At 39.1% G+C, this 25,819-nt stretch overlaps 2 protein-coding genes across 2 annotated transcripts; both read left to right on the forward strand.

Moving 5' to 3' along the window:
- The first annotated feature begins 13,573 nt into the window (after nucleotides 1-13,573).
- On the forward strand, nucleotides 13,574-15,293 carry LOC115788199 (uncharacterized). Its single transcript, XM_030741144.1, has 5 exons — nucleotides 13,574-13,588; nucleotides 13,710-13,729; nucleotides 13,817-13,931; nucleotides 14,012-14,185; nucleotides 14,524-15,293. The coding sequence occupies exons 1-5, from the start codon at nucleotides 13,586-13,588 to the stop codon at nucleotides 15,139-15,141; spliced, it is 930 nt and encodes a 309-aa protein (XP_030597004.1). The 5' UTR covers nucleotides 13,574-13,585; the 3' UTR covers nucleotides 15,142-15,293.
- A 7,679-nt stretch (nucleotides 15,294-22,972) lies between these two features.
- LOC115788610 (uncharacterized) lies at nucleotides 22,973-25,523 on the forward strand. Its single transcript, XM_030741714.1, has 5 exons — nucleotides 22,973-23,010; nucleotides 23,140-23,159; nucleotides 23,243-23,357; nucleotides 23,441-23,614; nucleotides 24,818-25,523. The coding sequence occupies exons 1-5, from the start codon at nucleotides 23,008-23,010 to the stop codon at nucleotides 25,427-25,429; spliced, it is 924 nt and encodes a 307-aa protein (XP_030597574.1). The 5' UTR covers nucleotides 22,973-23,007; the 3' UTR covers nucleotides 25,430-25,523.
- The last annotated feature ends 296 nt before the right edge of the window (nucleotides 25,524-25,819 follow it).

Below are 25,819 nucleotides of genomic sequence, written 5' to 3' on the forward strand. Positions count from 1 at the left end.
CAATCCTCTGCAGTTAAATTGTTGTAACTGCTTGTGTCCATTTCTTTTATTAAATAGCTTATTCTGTTGATATTCTGTGCATCTCAGTTTGTTCTGTTCATGCTAAAACCAAAAAAACATTAGGTTGATGTGAACGTCCTTTTTAACCCTTTTTTGCCACACATGCAGTTCTTTCTGGATTCAGTAAACGAGGTCCTTCAAAAACCTACTGCTACTGTGTTATGAACCCTCGGCTAAACGTCCAGAATTTGAACATCCTAGGTCACATCATTCTGGAGTTATAGAATTCACAAGAATTTCAGAAAACTTGACATATGAACTTTACCTTTAGGTCAAGGTCACCCAGATTCAAACTTCTTAGAAGATGTATCTATAGTGTGAATTTGAATATGAATTTGAATAACAAACACTTCGTCACTTCCTGTTCTTTGTTCGACACAGTAGCGGATGGTAAACCTTTTGCATACAACCCAACAATAGTCCCTGGGTTAGTAATGCTTTTTCTTTTAGACCTTTCACGGTGGAAGAGGTCTGTAAAGCCTTAAAAAGCCTGGACATTAAAAAGTCAGCAGGACCGGACAGTCTGTCTCCCATCTTCTTGCGCCTGGCTGCAAATATCATCGCAGAGCCAGTGTCTTATATTTTTAATCTGTCAATACAACAGAATGTTTTACCAGAGATCTGGAAGTGTGCTTTCGTACTCCCCCTGCTGAAAGGTGGTGATTCCTCATTGGTCAATAATTACAGACCAATCTCCAAACTCTGTATTTTAGCCAAGGTTATGGAAAAGTTGGTTAACAAACAACTTAAGAGCTATTTGGATCAAAATAATATTTTATCACCCTTTCAATCAGGTTTTCGGAAACTGCACAGTACTGCAATTGCTTCATTAAAAGTTCTCAATGACATTTATGAAGCACTGGATGCAAAAGAATACTGTGCTGCTCTTTTTATTGATCTATCAAAGGCCTTTGACACTGTTGACCATGGCATCCTATGCCAGAGGCTGTTGGAAATAGGTCTTTCAGAGCAAGCAGTTGGTTGTTTTTCTAATTACCTTTCTGATCGTAAGCAGTGTCTGCAATTTAATGGTTCCTCTTCTGGATTTTTAAATGTCACAAATGGGGTTCCACAGGGTTCCATCTTAGGACCTACATTATTTAACATTTATCTCAATGGTGTGGGACAAAATCTAAATGCATCTACCCATTTTTTACGCAGACGACAATTATTTATTGCTGTGCTCGTACCATTGAAAAAGTTTTTGAAAATTTGCAGTTAGCCTTTAACAGTATTCAGTCGCAGCTCTTTCAGCTCAGGTTGGTTTTAAACACAGAAAACCAAGGTCATGTTGTTCTCAAACAGAAAGAGGGTGCCGGCGGTTCTTCCCTCTCTTGTATCATTGCAGGGTACTATTATTGAAACCGTGACCTCTTATAACTACTTAGGTATTGTGATTGATAATAGTCTTTGCTTCAAGTCACATATTGACCACCTGTTAAAGAGCTTTATTTATTTGTCACATACATTTACATGCAGTGAAATTCATTCTCTGCATTTAACCCATCACACACATGGAGTATGTAGTACACACAGCACAGCATGGAGCAGGGGGCAGCCAAAGGGCGCCCGGGGAGCAACCTGGGGGGGGTGGGCTTGCTCAGGGAGCCACAGTGATGCCAACCCGATGATTTGAACCAGGGTCCTCTCAGTGACGAACCCTCTTCTTCTCCCCTAGGCCACCACTCCAGGCTGAAAGAAACTGAGGCTGAAATTGGGGTTCTTGTTCAGAAACAGATCTTGTTTTCCTTTTGCTGCAAGGAAAAGACTTGTTGCTGCCACTTTTTTTACCCCACCTGGACTATGGTGATATCATTTATATGAATGCCCCTGTTCATTCTCTCCGCCAGCTGGACTCAGTTTATCATGGGGCATTAAGATTCATAACTGGTTGTAAACCCCTAACACACCACTGTACCTTATATTCACTGGTCAACTGGTCCTTATTGACCTCACGCAGGATGGTTCATTGGTTTTATTTTATCTATAAATCTGTTTTTGGTTTAGTCCCTTTCTATTTATCAAACTACATGCTATGTAAACAAAGTAGTCACAATCTACGTTCCCAGAAACGTATTACCTTCATTGTTCCATCAGTTCGTACAGAGCTGGGAAAAAAGGCTCTCTCCTTTTCTGCTCTCTCTTTATGGAACACACTACAGAAATGATCTCACCCACTGACTTTAAAATACTTGTAAACGATTTTGTCACATCATCACTGGGACCCTGTTCTTGTTTTGTATGACTATGTAAACATTTGGCACTTTATTTACTATTTATTGTTTTATTTTATTGTTGTAAATTTAGTAGGTTTTGGAAACAGGTCTCTCTTGCAAATGAGACACTGAGTCTCAATGGGATTACCTGTATAAATAAAGGTTAAATAAAAAAAAAAAAAAAATTCTAGGTCACATTTTCATGTCACAACCAATGTTAACGTTTTTGTGGAACAGACACCGACAATAGTTTGACTTTTTCTTCAAAACAGCCAAGCTAATAGCTGAGAACCCGTACCAAGGTACCAGTGTCTTACAAACAGCTTCCATAGATTTGGCACTATCTACTTTCTAAAGGCACATTCTGACTTGCTGGGCCACACAACTCCTGATGCACATCTCAGACCCTGATGACCAAATGGCAAGGAGCACTTGGTGCTGGGGCTGTATGCTGTCCATCTGTGGGTATATGGTGCAGCAGACCAGAGCCCTTAACTATGAAGGAAGTTGAACATATCCCAGGTATCTTTCTGTTTCTGAATTCACTCTGAAACTGGCAGTCAGGATAAGCAATCACATGAAGCTGTCTATCAACTCACTAAATTGAACTGGGGCTCCCCCTGCAGGTTCACATGATGTGCAGGTGCTGGCAGCAAGTGACCAATCACAAACATGGATATGTAAATATACTGAACGCTGGTTTAATAAAGGAAGATAAAAATGCAACAGTTGCAGCAGACAAATCTGTGCTGTGAGTGTGAAAAGAAAAGCTCTGTGCAGCAGTTGGTACTTATCACAGGATGAGGAACGTGCAGACCAAAATGCAGATTCAAAGGTTGGAGCTGAACAAACTGAAATAAGGAATAGTCCAGCAAAAAAGAAAGCAATAAGTCCACAGGACCAAACGGGTGGAAACCCTCACAGGCAGATGATCATTGAGTATCTCCTGCACCACTGTGCTAGTCAACCTAATTTGGGGAACACTATTTACATTATGAACCACAACACAAGTGTTGTGATCCTCTTTGGGAAAGAGAAATCGTTCAGACACACAATTTATCCAGAGGTCATTTTTAATTTTTCAAAAAAGAGGTAAGTTTGTGATTTTGGTCATTTCAGATGTTTGTGTCATTTGTACAATGTGATGAACAAAACTGCATTGATTTTAAAAAAAAATATTATACTATTATGAATTTAATATCCCACAGGTAAACTGCAACAACTACGAAGCCATTGTATCATTTGTAAATACAGGAAATGTTTACTGGAAATTTCTGGATAGTACTGTTACTCAAATATGTTTTCAGTGTTTGAGTCTTCATAATTTATGGACTTTTCAAAGTTATCACAGTACATGAGTGCTGCAAACAGCTGTCTGTATTTAAAAGCCTAAAAAAAAAAAAAAAAAAAAAAAAAATCTGCATAGCAGGAAGAGTGACCATGAAGCCAAAAGATTCTGGTAATAATGCCCAGTGTTTTGAGTTTTGTGAAGTTCTGTTTTGTTGTATTGTGTTTCTTGGCTTTTCTCACAGTCTAGATCCTCAGTCTGTTATGGTTAGGTATTCTGTTTTTTAGTTATTTGTATGTTTTTCTGGTGTTTTGTCCCCTCTGTGTTTTAGTCTCCCTTCAGGTGGGTTCCTTGTCTTTGGTATTTGGGTTCCCTTTCTGTCTATCCTAGTCCTCGTGTTCTGTTAAGTCTGCGTGTGCATCGTGGCGAGTCACTTCCTGTTTTATTTTGACAGTCTCGTGTTCCCTGTGCTTAGATTTGCTTCCCCTCTGTTAGTTTCATTTGGTTCACCTGTTCTTCCCTGCTGTTTCCACTCTCCCTGATTTCCTTGTGTGTATTTAAGCCCTCAGGTTTTCTCTGTTCTTTGTTGCAGCATCAGTGTTTCCCTCCCTAGCTGTGTGGTCCAGTTTAAAGATTTGTCCCCCCCTTTTCTCCCAGGCTTGGCGTTCTGCCTTTTTGTTCAGCCTTGGTTGAGATTTCGAGTTTTTGTGTTTTGTATCCTTCGGGCCTTCAGCAAATCAAACTGTTTTGAGTTTAGTTTGTCTCGCATTCTGTGTTTGGGTCCTCCCCTTCCCACCACATAGTCCTTACCGTGACAGTACTGTAGCTCTACATAATGCAAAAAAAAAAAAAAAAAAAAAAAACTCAACTACAGACTTGTAACTTCACCTAAACACTCTCAGATATTACGGTTTGTAATTGATGTATTTCAAAAATGCAAAGCATCACTGAGTAAATCCTTGGAATTGTTGGGACAGTAACAGTTTGATAATGATTGTTTGCAGATCGATCACCTGATTGAACAAAAGAATTAAGAGGAAATAACCGGTGGACGGCAAGAGCTCATCTTAAAGCTGAAGAAATGCACCTACAAAAAAGCTTTTATGGTCCTGCACAGTCTGTCAGGTACTACGGAGTCTCCATGCCCACTTTTCCAGGTAAAGCTAGTCCTAAAGCTCAGGAAATCATGATTGCTGCCTCCTGCTTGGGTCACTGGCATGAATATGTAGCCGGTGCAGCGATGACCTACCTTCCAAACTACAACAAAGAAATAAGGAAAAATAAGGATGAGAACATTGATGGAACCATTAAACTACCCGCTGATGTCAGGTGTGAAGCATTTAGCCTCACTGATGGAGTACAAATGTCTCCTTGCAAGTCATGTGCAACTTTGTTTTCATTGCAAACAACTGGCAAGCAATGTGGTTATCCCTATGGCAACTGTGCTGAAGTTGAAAGTTTGAGCAAAACTGAAAGCACCTCAATTGTGGAATAAGGTGGGGGATGCAAGAGATAAGATCTTAGAGGAATACTGGCTGAGATGAACTTTGAGTGGGATACATTTTGAACCACTAAACAAGTGGTGTGATCCTCTTTGGGAAAGAGAGAAATCATTTAGAGACAATTTATCCAGAGATAATTTTCAATTTTCCAAAAGAAGCAAGTTTGTGATTTTGTCCATTTCAGAAGCGACACATTGATGGAACCATCAAACTACCTGAGAATGTCAGGTGTGAAGCATTTAGCCTGATTTGTGGAAGAGAAATGCCTCCTCACCAGTCATGTGCCACTTGATCTTTGGAAAAGGCCACTGTGCTAAAGCTGAAAGGCTGAACAGCCCATTTAAAAGTGAGAAACACATTGAAGAGCAGGCATGACCAACATCAACGTGAACTGACGAGATGAAAATGGGAAAAAAAAAAATAAAAATAATTTCTACTCTCCACAAAGAACAATAAGATCTCTGGTTACACTGAGCCTGGTTTTTACTGCTGTACTAAGAGTGCATTCATGGTGACTTTTAAGCCAAAAATGATCAATGTGAATTGTCACGTGTACGGCGATTGTGTTTCTCTCTGCACTTACTGTCGAAGCCAAGTTTTTTCCTTCTTAACTGAGTTATTCTTTTGATGTTTTTGTATCCCTGTCTGTTCTGTAAAATTATTAAAAAAAAAAAAAAAAAAAATTAAAAGAAATAGTAAAAATTCCAGCTCACATCTTTTTCGTTGCCGCTCATGAGGGCACTGACTGAAAATTACTTGGGAAGCAAATTCAGGGATATTCGCACTATATTCCACTAGATCTGGACGCATTAATTTTTGCGTCACACAATTAGCAACAAAGTGGCCAGATTTGTGACAAGAGCATCACCACTTGCAGCCCATGTGACACTTTGCATTACCAGTATTTTTCAAGGAATCACAGGGGGAGTTTAAGGTCAAATTGAGCATTTATTTTGAGTTTGCAGTAAATTTCTCTGCTGTGAAGTAGATACCCTTTGCCCATTGAAATAAAGCCTCATATTCTCAGACAGTCTTTAAATGCTGAACCAGCCTTCCTTTCAGAGAACCACCTATCAAAGCACCTTCTCATCTCAATGGCAAACTCCATGTATGTTTGGCGAGATATCCTCCAGAGCCCTCAAATGCTGCCTGTAGGCTTCAGGGATTAGTCGATATGTCCGTGAGATGGCAACTTTAAGCTCATAGCCTCTATTGTCCTTTAGAGATATAAATATTGATATCTTTAGCCTACACTGCACCATAGCAGCCCACACATCCTGTGGCCAGTGAACTGTAGCTGCTACAGTACAACTAAATACAGTGAAATAAATCTGACAATCCACTTATAACAAACTGGAACCAAGCAAATCTTTTAAAATTTATCAAATGTGCAGGAGCCACCTGTGCACTAAAATTATACAGCTTAACACCAAGCTTACAATGAAAGCTAAGCCTCTTTATTTATACACTATTTTAGAAACCAGGAAGCAAGAGCTTGATGAGGCTCTTGTGGACAATGAAGGATTCTCAGATGCTCCCTGTGGTTACTGATCCTGGATTCAGAGCATTTGTGGCAAAACTGGATCCCATGCACCGCATCCCGTGTAGGAATGCTGTTAAGGCCATGGTGGAGAGGAGGAAAAGGAGAAGGTTGAATTACTGACCACTGACAGTGTCAGCCTCACAGAAGATATGTGGACCTGCATTAATATGGATGCATATCTGGCTGTTACCTGCTATTTTGTTGGCACTGATGAACAACTTTAAACCACCTTATTGGGGGTCTGTCCTTTCCCCAGCAGTCACACCGCTGAAAATATTGCAGCAGGAGCTGATGGAGGAATTTGGAAAGATGAGAAGCTTGCTGACAGATGCAGCCCAAAAAAATAAAAAATAAAATAATGTCACTGACAAAATAGTAAAAGTTAGGCATGCTGTCTGCATAGCACCCTCTCTAACCCTGTTTTTTATTTTTTTTTATATTTTTTTAAAAAACACAGGTACATTGATGCAACTCCTGGTATTGGCATCAGGTCAAGTAAGTGGAAAATTGTAACCTACTTTAACACAAGCATCACAGCAAAGGAGTGACTTCAGCAGGTGCAAATGGGCCACCAGGTCATGAAATTGATACTAGATAAGGAAATGTGGTGGGACAGGACTTATGAGATGCTACAACACCTCCATGAGCAGAGGGAAGCATTGGCAACAGCTCTGGAAATACAGATTTGGCTTCTCTGACAGCCAATGAATGAGGCCACAGCACAATTTATAAAAAGGTCACCATCTCAAGGAGCCACTGTTGAGCTTTCCCAAGAACAAAGAGTGTCAAGCTTTAAAGTCCCCCCCACTGATCCACATGCTCAGACATGCACTGAATGAAATGTTAAGCCAGTCCACAAATGACATGGCAAAACAACTTGGACAGACTAAGCAGAATACTGATTAACTGTCTGGTGCTGAGACCATAAGTGTGAATACACTGGCAACTTTGCTTCATCCACAGTTCAAAACACTTTGCTTTCATAATCCTGCAAATGCTGATTTGATTATACACGTGAAAGGTGCATCACATTTGCTGGGCTTCATTTGGCTGTGCAGCAACCATTGTTGCCAGTAGATGTCCCCCAAGTGTACCGAATGAAAAAGTAATGAACCAGTTTTTGACAACGGCTCAAAAAGGTTCAGATTTTCAAAAAGTCATTTTGCCATCACTAAACATGGGAAATAAGGAGATCTCTGGTTACACTGAGCCTGGTGTTACTGAAAGAATAGAGATGAGTGCACTCATGGAGAATTTTAAGCCAAAAATCAATGTGAACTGTAACGTGTATGGTGATTGTGTTTTTGTTGAATATCTTTGCACTTGCTCTTGTAGCCCACTTGTATGTTTTCTTTCCATCTTGATTCAGTGATTTATTCTTTTAATATCCCACCCTGTTCTTTACAGAATTCAGAAGAAAAAAAATGTAAGAAGTTTAAAGGAAATTGAGGACATTACAACTTGACAAAAAGGGCATTGACCGAAAATTACTTGGAAGTTTGTTATCAGGGACATTTGTGCTTTATCCCCCGTATCTAGAATTGTTAGAGCATCACCACTTGCAGCCTACGTGATCTTTGCATTACCAGTATTTTCCAAGGAATCACAGGAGGAGTTTAAGGTCACAGTGAGCATTTATTTTGAGTTGGAGTAAATTTCTCTGCTCTGAAGTGGATGCCCTTTGCTCATTTAAATAAACCCTCATATTCTCAGACACAAAGTTTTTAAATTCTTCCACTGGCAAACTCCATGTATGTTTGGCTAGATGTCCTCCTGAGCCCTCAACTGAGCCCTCAAATGCTGCCTGTAGGCTTCAGGCATAAGTTGATATGCCCATGAGATGGCAACTTTAAGCTTATAGCCTCAACCATCTTTTACAGAGATATAAATATTGATATCTTTAGCCTACACTGCACCATAGTGGCCCACATATTCTGTGGCCAGTGGACTGCAGCTGCTACAGTGAAATAAATCTCACGATCCACTTATAACAAAAACTGTAACCAAGCAAATGTTTTTACATCAAATGTGCAGGAGCCACCTGTGCACCAACACATTATACAGCTTAACACAACTGACCCACAGTGACAAACAGTGAACTACACAAGAACACACCCAATACACACTTCCCCAAATCACACCAAACTACCTAACTATCTTCTGGAGCGTGCCGGGTTCGAGGCGACTTGAAAGGCAAAACTTCAGCAGCCGGAGCTCTGAATTGCCTACCCCCAACAGGGAATTTATCCCCACCCAGGATTACTCCAAAAATAAAAAAAAAGGCAAAACAACAGAAGGAGTGTCCGAAGGAAGAACTCAAAGCTCAGCTGGACACTCACCTAACTTAACTGGGAAGTGGTACATTCAACAGGTAACACTCACTGCATCTGCCACCAGGGACAAGCTTTTGCACTTTTGGCCTAATTGCTGATTGGAGTCAGCTGTCAAAGAGTTCAGAGCAGCATTTTATTCCTTCTTATAGAAGTCAGAAATTAACAACTTCTCCACTCACAACATCCTGCATGGATGGACGAAGCTCTGGGACTCATCAATAATCCTGGATGTCTTCTATGGAATGATATATCAAAAGGTCCTGCGCAAGATAAAACATAATCATGAGCAAATAATTCAGTTTCGTGAGCAAAGGCAATAATTGCCACACATGCAATTAAATTTCTCACTTGTAAATTCAGCTATCTGTGTCTGTAGAACCCAACAAAGCAGCCAGGTGTGAGCGTCTGCTTGGTCAGTGCTGCAGCAGGCTCACACTCTCTCAGGCAGCTCTACTCTTGAAGCTCAGCTGGAATTCACTGAGCTCCTGGGAGCGACCCGTTCTTTAACAGATGTTTGTAGAAGCAGTCTGCATGTCCAGGTGCTTGGTTTGATACACCTGTTGCCATGGAAGTGATTGGAACACCTGAAGTCAATTATTTGGATGGATGAATAGTTTTGGCATTATAGCTGCACATGCTTTCAATGGATGGGTGTTCTTAAAATCTGCATTTGAATCCTCTGGTTTTTAAGCTTTCTTAATGTAACTTAGTGCCAGTTGTCAGTACTTCAATTGTTCCACAGTAAAGTATAACATTTGATGGTTAATTTGGCAAACTGAATTTTACAAACTAAAAAAATTACAGTACAGCTTGGGTTGCATTTTGGTCAGATTATGTGTTAGTGATCAATATAAACAGCATGCAGCTTTCAATGATTTACTACACGTGCAGTCTTTTTATGTAACCCTTAATTAAAAAAAAAAAAAAGAAGCTATACATGGACATGTTGATTTTATGTCTCTTTTTTCTCTCTTTGATCCAGGACTGATCAAAGTTTAACTCACTCACACAGCACTCCCTCTCATACAATACACATCACACACAATCACATCCTAACATCCCCCACAGTCCTCTCCTAACGTTTGCACCAGTTTGTCCTGTCAGTGTTGTCCATTCACAGTCAGTCCAGTTCCTGTTGAATAAAACATGTTTTTTGTGGGGGTTTTTTTTCTCCAATAAAACACAGTATCTTGATCAGTGCGTAAAAACTTTACGTCATGGTCTTATGTTGCCTTCACAGACGTTGGGGAATGTAAGACCTTCTAGTTACACCAGAGTTATTTAAATGTTTTATTCGGGAAACCGAGAAAGCCCATCCATTATCCGGCTCATATATACACGTAGGCACTGAATTAAAAAGGCAACTCCTTGATTATTTTTTTTCCCTCTGACAGTAAAAATAAAAAAAAAAAATCATCATAATTCTGCTGACGACAACGTGAGCAGCCTTCTTCTTATCAGCCGCATCATTTTCAAAACGTCAGCGTTTGATGTCCGTGAAGGCAGCACAGCGAGCAGCGGTACCGAGCCTGCTGTCAGACGGCAGCTGCTCCCCGAGAGGACAGGAAGCGTCCGCAAAGCCGGTAACTACAGTGAGCTGAGCCTCTCTGACACTCCTTAATACTTATGAATCGTCTTTTTCGCCTCAGTTTCTCTCGGTTTGATAATAAAGGGCTGTGCGGAAACCTGTGGTACGTAACGCCGTTAGCGTCGTTTTTACAGAGTTGACGCAGTGAAGCGAAGGTGTTGGTTTGTTTTGGTGCGACTGTTTATTGAAGAGAGGCTTTCAGTCCGTTTGTTATTCGTTTGTGTTTCCATGAATTAAGTTACAGTATCACAGAGGACCAGAGACGCTTTGTTTGTGACATTCAGCTTAGTTTCGTTTTTCAGTGTAAAACTATCAGAGTTACGCTGAGAATTAATATACTGAGCGGCAGGAAAAAAGACAGAAAAAACCTTTTAGTAATTCATTTTAAATATGTTCAATATAGCCTTTATAGGCAATCATTGTGTTAGCTACTATTGACATAATTTTATTTTAAATGCAAACATTTTTCATCAACTTACAGTATTTTTTATGTACTTTTTTTGGGGGGGGGGGGGACTCGTATAAGTACTTTCCACGATTGTTTTAACATTCAGATGTTTTTCTAGGGGACAGAGGGCCGAGATGGCTGCAGCTGTATTCACAAGGTATCTACATATGAGAAATGTGGAGAAATGTTAACTTTGGTGCATTTTTATTGTTATAAAGTCACACTTTCTAAAATATAAGTTAGAACTTATTCTACAGACACCACACTGCACTTCTAAGTGATTCAAGTCATAGTTTTGTACCTTGCATTTTATATTTTGCCTCTTCCCATGATTACTGTCACTGTAGCTTTTTGTAACCTCCTTTTTATTTCTTTCAGTGTGCGTGATCCTCTTGTTCTGCCAGATATGCAGCTGTGCAAGAGAGCAGAAGGTAACAATACATGCTTTTCCCCTACAAACCATACAGCCTGGTCTCCTGGCAAAACAGTCACAAAATGAGTCCAGAAACACAAATAAGCAGAGTAAAAAAGTCACAACTTTTCCACAAACTGCTGAGCTGTACGAGGATTACCTTGTTGTTATTTAACCTTCCAAACATTTCTGAATATTCATCCATATTTCCTCCTCTTGTCTGCTTGTTTCCAGGTGTAGAATACCTGGAATGGGTGTCAGATTTTGTTTCCGAATGCAAAAACAAGTGTTTAAGCCTGAAGAGTCCAGCTGGTGCCATACTGAGGATAGCAGGGCTTGAGGACACCATCTACAGAGGGAAACACGATGAAGTGAACAGCTGGGGAAAATTCTACCTTCCCGAGATCGTAAACATGAAGGTTATCGGTGTGCTGGAGGGCACCTCGTGTCCTTGTGAGCAACTCGTACTGATGACCTGTGAGGACAAAAAGCTGTACGCCTACGACGGAGAGGAGCTTCATCTGGTCGCTCCAGGTTTTGAGCAACTATGTGACAAAGAAATCGAGTATCCATCATCCAAGAGCTACTACAATGGGGAGGCCTTCAAAGACATGGTAAGAAGTTAGAGTGTTAATAAGCAGGTCCTGGAGATGCCTGGTCTTAGCGGTTGATCACCTGACACTTTCTTTGTTTTGTGCTCTGTGTAGACTGAGGAGGACTGGAAAAAAGTGAAGAGGGGAGCTGTGGGGAGGAACCTGGAGCAGGAGCATCAAAAGCTGGTGAAAAAAAACAAGGCAGCATTCTTAAATAGCCTGAAATCATAGGTGGGTATCCATCCCAGCTTAGACTGAGATCCAGGATTCATGTTTCTGTCAGTGGTTCCAAACTAACTCAAAGCCCTGATGTTTGACTGACTAACTGTAGTGGTTGTATCTCTTTTCTTGTTGATAATTTCTTAAGTAAAACACAGCTGGTGTTTGCTGGTTGTATCTCACAGTTATCAGATACATTGTGGCTGATCATTGTGGTTGTTGTTATCTTAATAATGACTTTTTGTGTCTTACAGATTCTGGTGTTTGGCCAGAAGAAAACTTCACAGTTCTTGGCTTCGTCATTTTAAAAGCAAACATCTGAAATCATCATCATCATCATCATCATCTGCTGCTTAAAGTATTACTGCATGAGCCCCCTCTGACCACACATTAATGATAAAGCAAAGCTGAATGTAAATGATACTAATTATACTCTCCTCACTTAAGTGTGTTGCTTGATTTCTGATCTATTTTATTTCTCCACCCACATTTATTTGATGATAGTACTAAATAGTGACAGTACTCTCTACTAAATGTAGCAGGAAATCACAAGATTGTGTAGTTAGTTTTTTTTTTGAACAATGTAGTTTAAAGCTGCAGGTTTTGCAGGAAGAAACAAAAAGAAGCTCGTGTCAGCAGAGAAGAGGAGGTGCGCCCTGCGGTCGACAGAACCAACAGTAACACACGAGTTTGTACTTCTCTGAACTCTCTGTGAACTTCAGGCAGGAAGAATAAAAACATGTTGGACAGACGGCATTGGCTACTCTGTACTTTAGTTATACCAACATGAATAATGTGAATACTGGATAATTAAAGTGATTACAGTTAAGACCTGTTTGTGTTGTCTGTGTGTTATTTTCTCACACTGCTGATGTTAAAACCTTTAATTTAATTCCACTTCTGGCCTTTGATCGTTGCTCCTCATCACCGCAGACACTGAAGAACATCTGTATACTTTGTACTGTGGTTTCAATTTGATCTACAGAGCACCTGCAGTATTATACATCTGTGTTTGGTGCGGTGTTGCTAATGCAGTGAGCGCATCTGAAACAATGTTTATATAATGGAAACTAAAAAGAAGTGAGCATAGTAGTACATCTTTGCAGTAGAATAAAAGTACTAACATTTCTCTTATTGTGGCATCATTAAATGTGCCTGACAATTATAATGTAATGAAGTATTTTTAATACTACTTTACTTGTGATAAAGCACTGGTCATACCATAAATTTTATTTTCTTTCCTCTGTAAGGAAATGGTCAACGTTCAGAGTTTGGTGTATCCACTGCAGGGGTGAGTGAGGCTTTCCTGTAAATCACATGAGTACCATTTAAAGTAGGGGCCTGCTCACTCGGTGCTTTCAGTTTCGTTCCTCCACTGCAGAGATGGTGAGTAGCAGCTTTTCGCTGCCGTCTTCTTAGCCACCAAATGATAATCATTCTGACAGGTTTTATTTTTATTATTGGTGCAGTATTTACTTACATTTGTTTTCTCTCATGTTTGAAATAGGCTGACCCAGAGCAAAAAAGGTGAGTCTGCAGATTGTGCTGAAGCAAATGTTATCAGCGCTCTGGTGTCTTTTTAAATCCTGAACTACTCAATCATTGTGATTTTAGAAAAGAAGAATTCCTGAAAAGTCAAGAGGCTTTCAGAGAAAATGCCTTCATTATTATCAAGAAGATGGATGACTGGTCTAACATGACACCACGAAGTAAACACTTAGTGGACGAGGTGGGTAACCTTTGACTCTCTGAACACAGTCCTGGTATTTAATTTGTAATTTAACAATAAGAAAACATGTTTTCACTCAGATTCTTCACAGCATCTTCTTTCTGGGAAAAATCAACCTAGTCCCCTTTTCTCCAGAAGACATATTTTGTGATAGGGATATTCTGGATGCCTTAAAGGAAAAATATTCCAGGCCTTTTCAATTTTATGATAAGCAGCTTCCCAGGCGGAGTCCGTTCTCCTGTGTGCTCGACATGGTAAGATAACTGTTCTAACATTTTCAATCCATCGAACTTCCAGTTTCAAGCCAAGATTAATGCAAAGTTGATATTATATAATACATATGTGTTTTTATATAATCTTTATATTTCAAAATAACATTACAGCTACCACTGTTAACACATTTGTTATTTGGAGTAAATCCATCCATTTTAAATGTATTGAAAGCAAACAAAAAATAAATTAAATCTTATGCATGAATTACATCAATTTAAAAAAAAAAACACTTTAATGATAAATCTCCACAGTCATTAAAATGAAGGTAGAATTTAGATTGCAGGTGTCATATTTTAGTAATATTTTTAACTGTTTCCAGATTGTCCTGCAGAAAAAAACAGAGAATGAAGAGGAAATAAAGAAGAGTCTGCGAGATCTCATCAAAGACTTGAAGGATGGCATCTTGGCCTCCTCCACCATCTGTATTTCTCAGAAATCCAAAGCCGACCAAAGTTCGGCACGATACTACGGCGTCTCCATGTCCAAAACTTGTCATAGAATTACTAGAAAACTTCTGATTCCTGCCTCCTGTTTGAGCAAATGGGATGAATATGTAGCTGGTGCTGTGATGACCTACTGTCCCCACGACATCAAGAAAAATTACTTTGATGGAACCATTGAAGTACCTGAAAACATCAGGTGTGAGGCATTTAGTCTCACTGATGATTATATAAAGATGGATCCATGCAGATCATGTCACAACTTGTTTGGCTTGAACACAGAAGAAACAAAAGAGTGGCCTTATGGCAACTGTGCTGAACCTGAGAGCCTGAGCAACTTGCTTAAAAGTGAGGAAGTAGTTAAAAATCACACACGTGTACACCAAAACGCACCTGAAAACTGGCAGAAAGCCAAGACAGAGGTTCTTAAGGAGCTTACGAATATGTTGAAAGTAAAGAATTTCAAATGGACAGGTGACTTTTACGAACCATTCTGAGTGTGAGATATTGTGAAAAGGTCTGCATATGGTGACCTAACCGATCAGCTTTGATGTGATTCTGATGAATAAAAGATATTCTGCTCCTACAGCATGAGTGTGGATTTGCTGCAATCACAAACATTAGCACGCTTTATTATCTTAAACTGTTTATGCTCATTGTTATGTGCTTGTGAAACTTTGTGACAATTATGAGACTAAATGTCAGCATGTTAGCATGAAGTATGCAAAAGACTAAAAAGATGTGTTAATCATGTGGTTCATAATAAAATGCAGAATATGATATTAACCAAAGTTCCTTTTTTCCCCTCTTGAAAGCATTAATATTAAGCGAATGTTATCAGTCCATTAAATGGACGTTATCAACGATTATCAGACCCTTAGTTAATAAGGGCCAGTAGGTGCCGTCTCCACCTCCTAGCCGGCAAAAAGGTTGTTATCATCGTTCTAATCGAGGATCACTATTCCGGTGTGACGTGGACTGGAGTGGATCTGGATTCAGCTGAAATTAGTGATAACGGCCTACTGAGACGGCTACCAGGTGCAGGAGGGCCAGTCTGAACTAGAGTTATGGGACTGAAAACTGTTAATAAAGTGCATTTAAGGACTGATAACATTCGCATCAGCTGAATTAGAGCGATAGCTGCTGCTGGGAGGAACTACGATGAATCCAGATCCACTCCAGACACCTTTCTTTCTTTTTGTTTTTCTTAGTGTGCTGTGCTGGCTTTCTTGCATTTTTCTTGAACTTGCTTTTTTTGTGAATGCTAAATTTTCTGTTATAATTGTGGTCTGTTGTATTGAATGTAACAGTTTAAACTAGTTTAAAATCCATATTTTAAGCCCCTATCATTCTTTATTCTAAAACTAAAAATCTAAAACTAAAACGAACTAATGCCGTAATACCAAAGCTAGCCAATCTGCAGAGACTTATTTTATTTTATATATTTATTAAATTAAAGCTTCCTGCAGCAGTTTGGGCTTTCTACACCTTAATGCAAGGAGTTTACTGTCTAAAATGGACCAACTTAGGGTGTGGGTTGATTGTGCTAGACCTGAAATTGTGGTCATCACGGAAACATGGTTACGTAATTCCAACAATTACCCAGATCTATACTTGTCTGGTTATTCTCTCTACCAACAAGATAGACAGACTAAGGGTGGTGGTGTTGCTATATTTGTTAAGGAACGCTTTCATTGTTCTATAGCCCTGCAAAGATCTATTGCAAAGCAGCTCGAGTTATTGATTTTGAGAGTGCAAATATCAAAAAATTTCTCGCTAACAGTAGCAGGATGTTACCATCCCCCCTCTCAGCCCCTGCCTGTGCTCTTCAGTCTCTAAGTAGCCTCATAGCCCCTTTGTAAGATCGGAATTTCTCTTACTGGATGATTTAAATTGGGATATGCTAAATCCACCTGACACAGTGTCTGATCAATTTGACTCTTTAAACCTGTTTCAAATCATATCCCACCCAACCCGTTACAATACAGCAAACGCTGTTAAAGCCTCTTTAATCGATGTAATTTACACAAATTGTCCTCATAAGTATCAATCAGGTGTTTTTTGTAGTGATATTAGCGATCACTGCTTCATTGCCTGCATTCGCAATCATCGGTGTATTAGATCGGTTGGGCGGATAATCAACAAGCGCATTCTTAAACATTTTAATGTTCAAGCCTTTCTGCATGACTTGGCAGTTATCTGCTGGGACAGAATTGAACTCATCCCTACAGTGAACGAGGCATGGTCGTTGTTCAAGCATTACTTTGAATCAGGGATTGACCGACATGCTCCTCAAAAACGTCTCCGAATAAAAGCCCGAAGCAGTCCCTGGCTTTCTCGTGAGTTGGTTACGCTATTGCAGCAAAAGAATACTGCATGGCGCAAAGCTCGTCAATCCGGCCTTAAGTGTGATTGGCTCGCCTACCGCCAAGTTCGCAATAAGGCAACGCAAATAGTTGGTCAATCTAAGTCAAATTACTTCAAAAGCCAATTTACTCAAAGTGCTTCTAATCCTCAGCTGTTCTGGAAAATTGCTAAACAACTGGAGTACAAACCTGCAGTATCACCAAAGTCTCTCTCAGTGGACAATACCATAGTAATAGGCAAGGAGCGCTTGGCCAGCTTGTTTAACGAGCATTTTTATGAAAATTTGCTCTGCTTCCATTTCTTCATCTGCTTGTTCAAATACTAATTTCCAACTTCCTAATTCAATATCAAATTTTTCTTTTCAGCCCCTAAGAGTAGCTGAGGTCAAGAAGGAACTTTTATCCCTAAATCCCAGAAAATCAGCAGGCCCTGATGGTCTTGCCCCATTATTTTTTAAATATGGTACCCCGATTATTGCAGGCCCGTTGACAGGCCTTTTTAATCTCTCTCACTTATCTGCAGACATCCCCGTGGCGTGGAAAGCTTCTATTGTCCTCCATCTATTTAAGGGTGGAAACCAAACTGATTATAATTGTTATAGACCTATATCCATTCTTCCATGTGCTTCCAAGATTTTTGAAAAACTAATAAACAACTAACTGAATATTTGGAAGAGCATAAAATCCTATCCAATGATCAGTCTGGCTTCCGTACAGGCCATGGTTGTATCACTACTGTTCTAAAAGTCCTTAATGATATAACTTCAGCTCTGGATCATAGGGATTACTGTGCTGCTATTTTTATTGACTTAGCTAAAGCTTTTGATTCTGTTGACCACACACTTTTACTACAAAGACTAAACTGCATTGGAATTTCGGGTCGATCGCTTGACTGGTTCTCCAATTATTTATTTAATAGGTCCCAAAAAGTAAAAATCGACTGTCATGTCTCTCAGTCGCTTCCGGTTCTTACTGGGGTACCCCAGGGCTCAGTACTAGGCCCAACCCTCTTCTCAATCTTTATTAATGAAATTCCTCTTGTAGTTGAAGGGGCATCGGTCCACCTTTATGCAGACGATACTGTTCTTTATGATTCTGGGCCCTCGCCTGACAAGATCGTCAACTCTCTCGCCCAAGCATATCACAAGTTACATTTGGCTTTAGCTGAGCTAAATCTGACATTAAATATTAAGAAAACAAAATTTATGTGGTTTGGTCACGAGGATTGGGCTTGTTTTCCTAAAAATGACTTCATCACCGCAGCGGAAGACTCCATAGAACTAATCGCAGTTTATAAATATCTTGGAATCTGGCTCGACTCTACTTTGTCTTTCTCACACCATATTAAGAATTTACAATCCATGGTTAAAGCAAGACTTGGTTTTCTCTACCGAAATCGCACTTCCGTCACCATGGCTGCCAAACGTGCCATCGTTCAGAAAACCATTCTGCCTTTATTTGATTATGGTGACACTCTATACAAACACGTAACAAAAACAACCCTCAGCAAACTAGATACGATTTACCACTCTGCAATACGCTTCGTTACAAATGCTCCTTTTGCAACTCACCATTGTCACCTCTACTCGTTAGGTAATTGGTCTTCCCTGTGCACTCGTGGTAATACTCATTGGTTAACTCTTGTTTACAAAACCATTCTAGGGCTTTCACCTTCATATCTGTGCCAGTTATTGCACCCAAATGCAATCTCAAAATATAATACTCGTTCATCACAGTACCTGTTGTTACAGACCAAAAGAACCAAATCTCGCTATGGCCGGATGTCTTTTGCGTTTACAGCTCCAAATGATTGGAATCTGTTACAGAAAACACTGAAAATGACCACACTAGTCTCTGTCCCCATCTTTAAGAGATACTTAAAAAATGCTCTCAGAGATTCCTGTAGTTGTTTCACTTAACGCATCAAATTATTTTTGTGATCACATTTGTCTTATATTTCTTTGTAATCTTGTGTATGTTTCTATTTAACACTGTAATATGTATTTATTTATTTTTGTGTGCATTTTTACTTATATGTAATGATACTCTCCTTTTCTCCTCCAAAAGGCTTTGCCCTTCCCAGGCCACAGATGTAAATAAGAACACGTTCTTAATCTGTCTGCCTGGTTAAATAAAGGTTTAAGTTAAGTAAAGCAAATATACTTAAACCCAAAGGGACACTGAAAAACGTCGCCTACACCCAGATTTTCACTATAGCAAATTTATGAGAATGTATTTAATAGTTTTATAATTCTTTTCCTGTGCAGGTCTTTGTAGCCACCTTATTACAATCTTCAGAGTTCATCTTTAAAAGTGAACCCAAAGTCTCTTATAGCAGCTGCCTTTCTCTGTTCTATTCTTTTCTTTTCTATTCGATTTTATTTTTTCTTTCCCAATCTTGTTATTCTGTTTATCCTTGTGTATTTCTAACGCACATCCCCCTGCCTTTCTTTCTGTGTGCTTGTTTTACAATTGCAAGCTTGGAGACAGCTTTATTGAATGCACACCAGCTCCTGCACCTCAGTTTCATCTGCATCTTTGCTGAAGTGAGAGTAATGGCAGACCCTCAACCGATGGCCACCAAAAAGGTTTCTTCAGATATTTTGATGGTTCCGCTTGTTTTCAGTGCATTCCTGCGATTCTTAGATAAGATTTGATTTTGAGGTTCAGTGAATCTTTGCACATCTTTTTGGTGATTTGCAGTTATGAGGTGGAGAAGTGGTTTAAGGAGCAGCCATTCACTTATCCAGTTTGCGCTCCTGATTTGATAGCTGTGGCTGTTGATGGGAATCAAAAAGTTTATTGGTTCAACAAGAGTGGGAGGCAGAACTTAATGTGTTTACTTAACTTATTCACCTTTCCTTAGGAACATGATCTCAAATGAAAGGTAAATTTGTTTTTGCCTGTGGTCATCACCAAGTTCGTGATAACTGTAAGGAAAATTTTTGTTTTCTTTAATTTATGACCAGGAGAGGGACGATCTGAATGCAATGTAATGTTTATTAAAGACTTGCAAGCTGGAGCAGTTACAGGTAAACAACATCAGGAGAAGTGCTCAGTGAGGCAGTCTTACTGTCCATCGTTTATACACAAGAAAGTGTCTACATGACATTACACAAGAACTCAAACAGACACTAACAGGAAGTTATTTGTCAAAGCTCCACAAAAGTGCTATCTATCATGAACTCTGGATTAAGAAATGCTTTTCACTCTTAGCTGTTATCAAAACACTTCATTCTAAGGAAGCATCACATTTCTTAACAACTGATGTCTTCATTAGGTACCGGATCCTTTCTTCACTCTGCTGACTCCTCTGTGTACTTCCCTTTTCTGGCAGATGCTTCCTCTTTTCATGCACACAGGGGCACAGAAAGTTCAACACACTTAGTGTGTAATGCACTTAGTACAGTTTTCTTCTTATTCTAACATTGCCTTAACTGATTTTTATTCGATACTTAATCACAGAGAAAGACATTTATCTTAATCACTATGCTATGTTATATCAAAGCTTGATTATACATATAGTTAAAATAAAAGATTAATACTTATCTAAATTTTCCTAACAATAACCCAGCTACGTCAGCTTTAGATTTCATGTGCTGTTTCAGGTCTGTTACATTCAGTCTGTTTTTAGATAAAGTGGAGAAGTGGGAACCAGACTGGAGCAGCTTCCACTGTGGGTGAGGAAGAGGGGCAAGTGACTAGCTTTTTGTCTTGGCTTGCCATCACAACCAAATTCATTTGCAGATGAGGTTTTTGAGCTGTTTACTATGACATTGATATTCGTATTTGCAATTTTTAAGTCAAGTTAGGCAAATGTGTAATTTTCACATGTTCAAAGCTGCAAGAATCTGGAAAAGGTGACTGAGGGCCTGAAAGTCCTGCAGTCAGAGCTGTGACTTGATGACACACAGACACACCAGTGGGTTTGTTACATTCAGGGTTGGGCTCAGTGTGGACGATCATTTTGTGTCCATAAACTTTGTCTTTAATCTACTGATTTAAACACATCATTAACAGTATCCATTTGTTATTTAAAGGATCGAGAGGTCAGGGCTCCCTGCTGAATTTCCAGACCAAGATAGCGCACTGTGTCTTAAGCAGCCCAGTGGTTAATTTGTTTTGGTGCGAGTGTTTATTGAAGAGAGTCTTTCAGTCCGTTACTCATTTGTGTTTCCATGAATACCGTTACAGTATCACAGAGGACCAGAGAAGCTTTGTTTTTGACATTCAGCTTAGTTTTACACTGAAAAACAAAACTATCAGAGTTACGCTGAGGATAAAAACACTGAGCGGCAGGGGAAAAAAAATCCAAAACTTGCAAGTTTGAGTTATACGTTACAAGTCCAACCTGAAATTAATTATTAATTAAATTAATTCACATATTTAATTAATGTCAGGTTGGACTTTCCACGACTGTTTTAACATTCAGATGTTGCTCTAGGTGACAGAGGGCCGAGATGGGCGCAGCTGAATCCACAAGGTATCTACATATGAGAAATGTGGAGAAATGTCATCTTTGGGAAAGAAGTGAAGAGGGGAGCTGTGGGGAGGAAACTGGAGCAGGAGCATCAAAGCTGGTGAAAAAAAACAAGGCAGCATTCTTAAATAGCCTGAAATCATAGGTGGGTATCCATCCCAGCTTAGACTGAGATCCAGGATTCATGTTTCTGTCAGTGGTTCCAAACTAACTCAAAGCCCTGATGTTTGACTGACTGACTGTAGTGGTTGTATCTCTTTCCTTGTTGATAATTTCTTAAGTAAAACACAGCTGGTGTTTGCTGGTTGTATCTCACAGTTATCAGATACATTGTGGCTGATCATTGTGGTTGTTGTTATCTTAATAATGACTTTTTGTGTCTTACAGATTCTGGTGTTTGGACAGAAGAAAACTTCACAGTTCTTGGCTTCGTCATTTTAAAAGCAAACATCTGAAATCATCATCATCATCATCATCATCATCATCATCATCATCATCATCATCATCTTCTGCATGAAGTATTACTGCATGAGCCCCCTCTGACCACACAGTAATGATAAAGCAAAGCTGAATATGTAAAATGATACTGATTATATTGTACACACTTTAGTGTGTTGCTGGATTTCTCATCTATTTCTTCACCCAGATGTGCTACTGTAAATTATTAGATGGCAGAATCTGCTAAATCCAGTAGAAAACGATGAGGTTATGAAGCAGTAATTTTTGCCAGTGTACTTCAACACAGAAAATACTTCATCAACAAGAAGAAAGGATGATTAATGCTCATATCAACATTCATCAGAGAAGAGAGTGCACCCTGTGAACAGGAAGTCTATCATAAAAGTCACACATATTTGGTTGGTTATTAATTAACTGAACTCTCAGGCAATAACAGCAGAAACACTCTTCACGGTAAAAACATGTTTGACAGGTAATACTGGTATAATCACAGGATAAAGTTCTGGTTCTTGCTGTCAGTCACTCTCTGTAGAGTTCAACCACTTTTTTGCTTTCATGCTCACACAGGATCACTAAGTTAAAATGAGATGAGTGATACGAATAATCAAACGATCAAGCTGTTTACATTTTCTTCGTGTGTAAAATCTTTAATTCTCTTGTCAGTTCAGTCTGACTTTTGGTCATCATCACTACAGACACATGAAACTATATCACACTGTTACTGCACTAAATCAAAGGGAGCAATAAAAACAAAGTAGCTTTGTTTCTGTTATTGTCTCATTATATGTCCCTGCCTGACAGAATGTAATGTTTTTATTAATAATTCTTTACAAATAAAACAACATATGCCATGGCTGTGCCTGTTGCAGGCTGTATGAATTGTAATGCACTGAAAATATCATGAGTCTAATCTACTTTGTAAGTTAATGATCACAAATAACAGTCCAGTGTGTAGTCCAGTGCAGGGGTGAGTGAGGCGTTCCTGTAAATCACATGTGGAACCAAAAGGCAGTGGCTGCTCACTCAGTGCTTTCTGTTTCAGTCATAACGCTGCAGCGATGGTGAGTAGCAGCTTTTCAGCGGCGTCCTCACAGCCACTGATTGATAATCATTTTATTCTGATGTGTAATTCTGTTTCTGTTATTGGTGCAATATTTGATCATGTTTGCTTTGTCTCGTGTTTGGGATAGGCTGACGAAGAGCAACAGAGGTAAGTCTGCAGATTCTGTTGAAGCAAAAGTGATCAGAGGTGTGATGTGTGTGTGATCCCAAACTACTCGATCATTATTTTAGAACAGAAACATTTCTGGAAACTCAACAAGGTTTCATTGGCAATGCCTTCAAGATTCTACAACAGATGATTGACTGGTCAAATGTGACTCCAAACAGTAAACACTTAGTGGACGAGGTAGGTTAATTTAGAAGCTTTGAACACAGTGCCATTATGCCATTCGTAATTTAACGATAAGTAAATATGTTTTAACTCAATAGATTCTTCACAGCATCTTCTTTCTGGGAAAAATCAACAACCCCAGCTTTCCTCCAGAGGAAATCATTGGTGATAAGCATATTTTGGAGGCCTTAAAGGACAAATATCCCAGGCCTTTTCAATTTTATGATAAACAGCTTCCCAGGCGGAGTCCGTTCTCCTGTGTGCTTGACATGGTAAGATAACTGTTCTCACTTCCAGTTTCAAGGACACTATAATGTTAAGTGCTTTCATACTGACAAATCCAAAGAAAAGCTGAAAAACCAAACATACCTTACGCTTCAGCACCACACAGTAGAAAAAAAAGGGACTGCAGGCACTTTCTTCAGGGTTTGGTAAAGTCCTGAAACAAAGCTAACAGACTGAATATTGGACTTCAGTTTTTGGGCTTACAAACAACTCCTAGGACATGATAGTGTTGCTGTGTAGCTGCTAAATAACCAACAACAATGTTGCCACATCAGTTTAAAAAAGGATTAAATCCAGCAGCTGTTCTGACAGCCCTACCTGACCAACAAAGTCAGTCAGCCTGGATTAAAAGTTTAATTTTGAGTCTGAGAAGGAAAAAAAAAAAAAGGGATTTTTGCTTGTTGATTTTTTTATAACCTGTTTCTGTCCCTGTGTAATCATAGCTGAATAAAGAGCATCCAATGGTTCTGCATGGACAAATAACTCAATCAGCAAAAAGAAACATATATAACATGCAGTGAGGAGATATTTTCTCATAATGCTCAGCTAGAAATAATGTTGTACTCTTTTTTCCACTAACTCTGTTTGACAGTCAAGTCTTTTTAAGATTGACTTAGCCAGAAGAAAACACGACAGCTTAAACTTGTATGCACACCGTGATTTAACACCTGAGATGTCACAGTGTCAGTTTTATGTCATGATAATCTTGGTCAAAAAAGAATTCACAATGCTGATGTTATTGCAATAGCTACAGAAAATATGATGAATGAATGGCAGTAATGCTATCTGTTGAATTAATCTATAATTTTTATTACTGTATTTTTTTTTTGACAAATTAATTAAACTCAGTATACAAATGTTCAAAGGTTGCTGGAGTAATTGTACAGATATTACAATTATTTCCTTTATTGCACTATTGAGACAATAGCAGCATTTCATTTCAAACATATTATTATGAATGTAAACAGGTAATAGTTTATTTATATTTCAAAATAATATTACAGCTCCCCCTTTTGACACAGCTGTAATTTGACATAAATCCATCTGTTCTTAATGAATTGAAAATGTTCAAAAAAATAAATAAAATCTTATGTACGAATTAGATTTACTTTCTGCACTCATTAAAATGAAAGTCAGTAATTTCTAGTTTGGGGGTGTAAAGTTTGTACAATATCTGTAACTGCTTCCAGATCGTCCTGCAGAAAGGACAAGACCACGAAGATCAAATAATGCAGACTCTGGAAGAATTTGTCAGCCACTTGAATCCACGTTTTCTGGTCTCCTCCACCATCTGTATTTCTCAGAATTCCCCAAATTCAAAAAGGTACTACGGAGTCTCCATGTCCACCACTGGCCCTAACCCTGGAAGAATTGTTATTGCTGCCTCCTGCTTTAGCAAATGGGATGAATATGTATCTGGGGCAGTGATGACCTACTATCCAAAAAAGGTCAAGAAAGAATACTTTGATGGAACCATTCAGGTACCTCAGTATGTCAGGTGTAGGGCATTTATCCTCAGCAAAGGAACAGGATTACCACCTTGCAGATCATGTCGCAATTTGTTTGGCTTGAACACAGAAGAAACAAAAGAGTGGGCTTATGGCAACTGTGCTGAAGCTGAGAGTCTGAGCAACTTGCTTAAAAATGAGGAAGAAGTTAAAAAGGGAACACATGTACATGAACACTCAGCTGAAGGCAGCCGGAGAGCCAAGGAAGAGGTTCTTAAGGAGCTTAACAATGTGCTGAGAATGATACATTTCAACACCTGGACAGGTGATTATTACAGCCCAGAATCAGTGTGAGATATTGTGAGCTGCATGTGTGTGCTTGGATGTGATTGTGATGAATAAACTATACTTTGCTCTTAAAGCCTGAGTGTGGATTTGCTGTAATCACAGACAAACATTAGCATGCTTTTTTTTTTTTTCTTATCTCAAACTGTTTACTCTCCAGCTCTGTGTAATGTGCTTGTGATAGTTTGTGAAAATTATAATAACAATAAATGTCAGCATGCTAACATGAAGTATGCAAAAGACTAAGAAGTTGTGTTTATCATGTTGTTGATAATAAAATTCAGACTGCGATGTAACTTTTTTTTAAAAATCATTTTAACATATGCAACCTTTTTTTCACTTCCGCCAGCAGGATTTGGGAGCAGAAATTAAAAACAACAACAATACTAAAAAAAGAGA

This window comes from Archocentrus centrarchus, chromosome 11 (assembly GCF_007364275.1).
Source record: "Archocentrus centrarchus isolate MPI-CPG fArcCen1 chromosome 11, fArcCen1, whole genome shotgun sequence".
Classification (NCBI taxonomy): domain Eukaryota; kingdom Metazoa; phylum Chordata; class Actinopteri; order Cichliformes; family Cichlidae; genus Archocentrus; species Archocentrus centrarchus.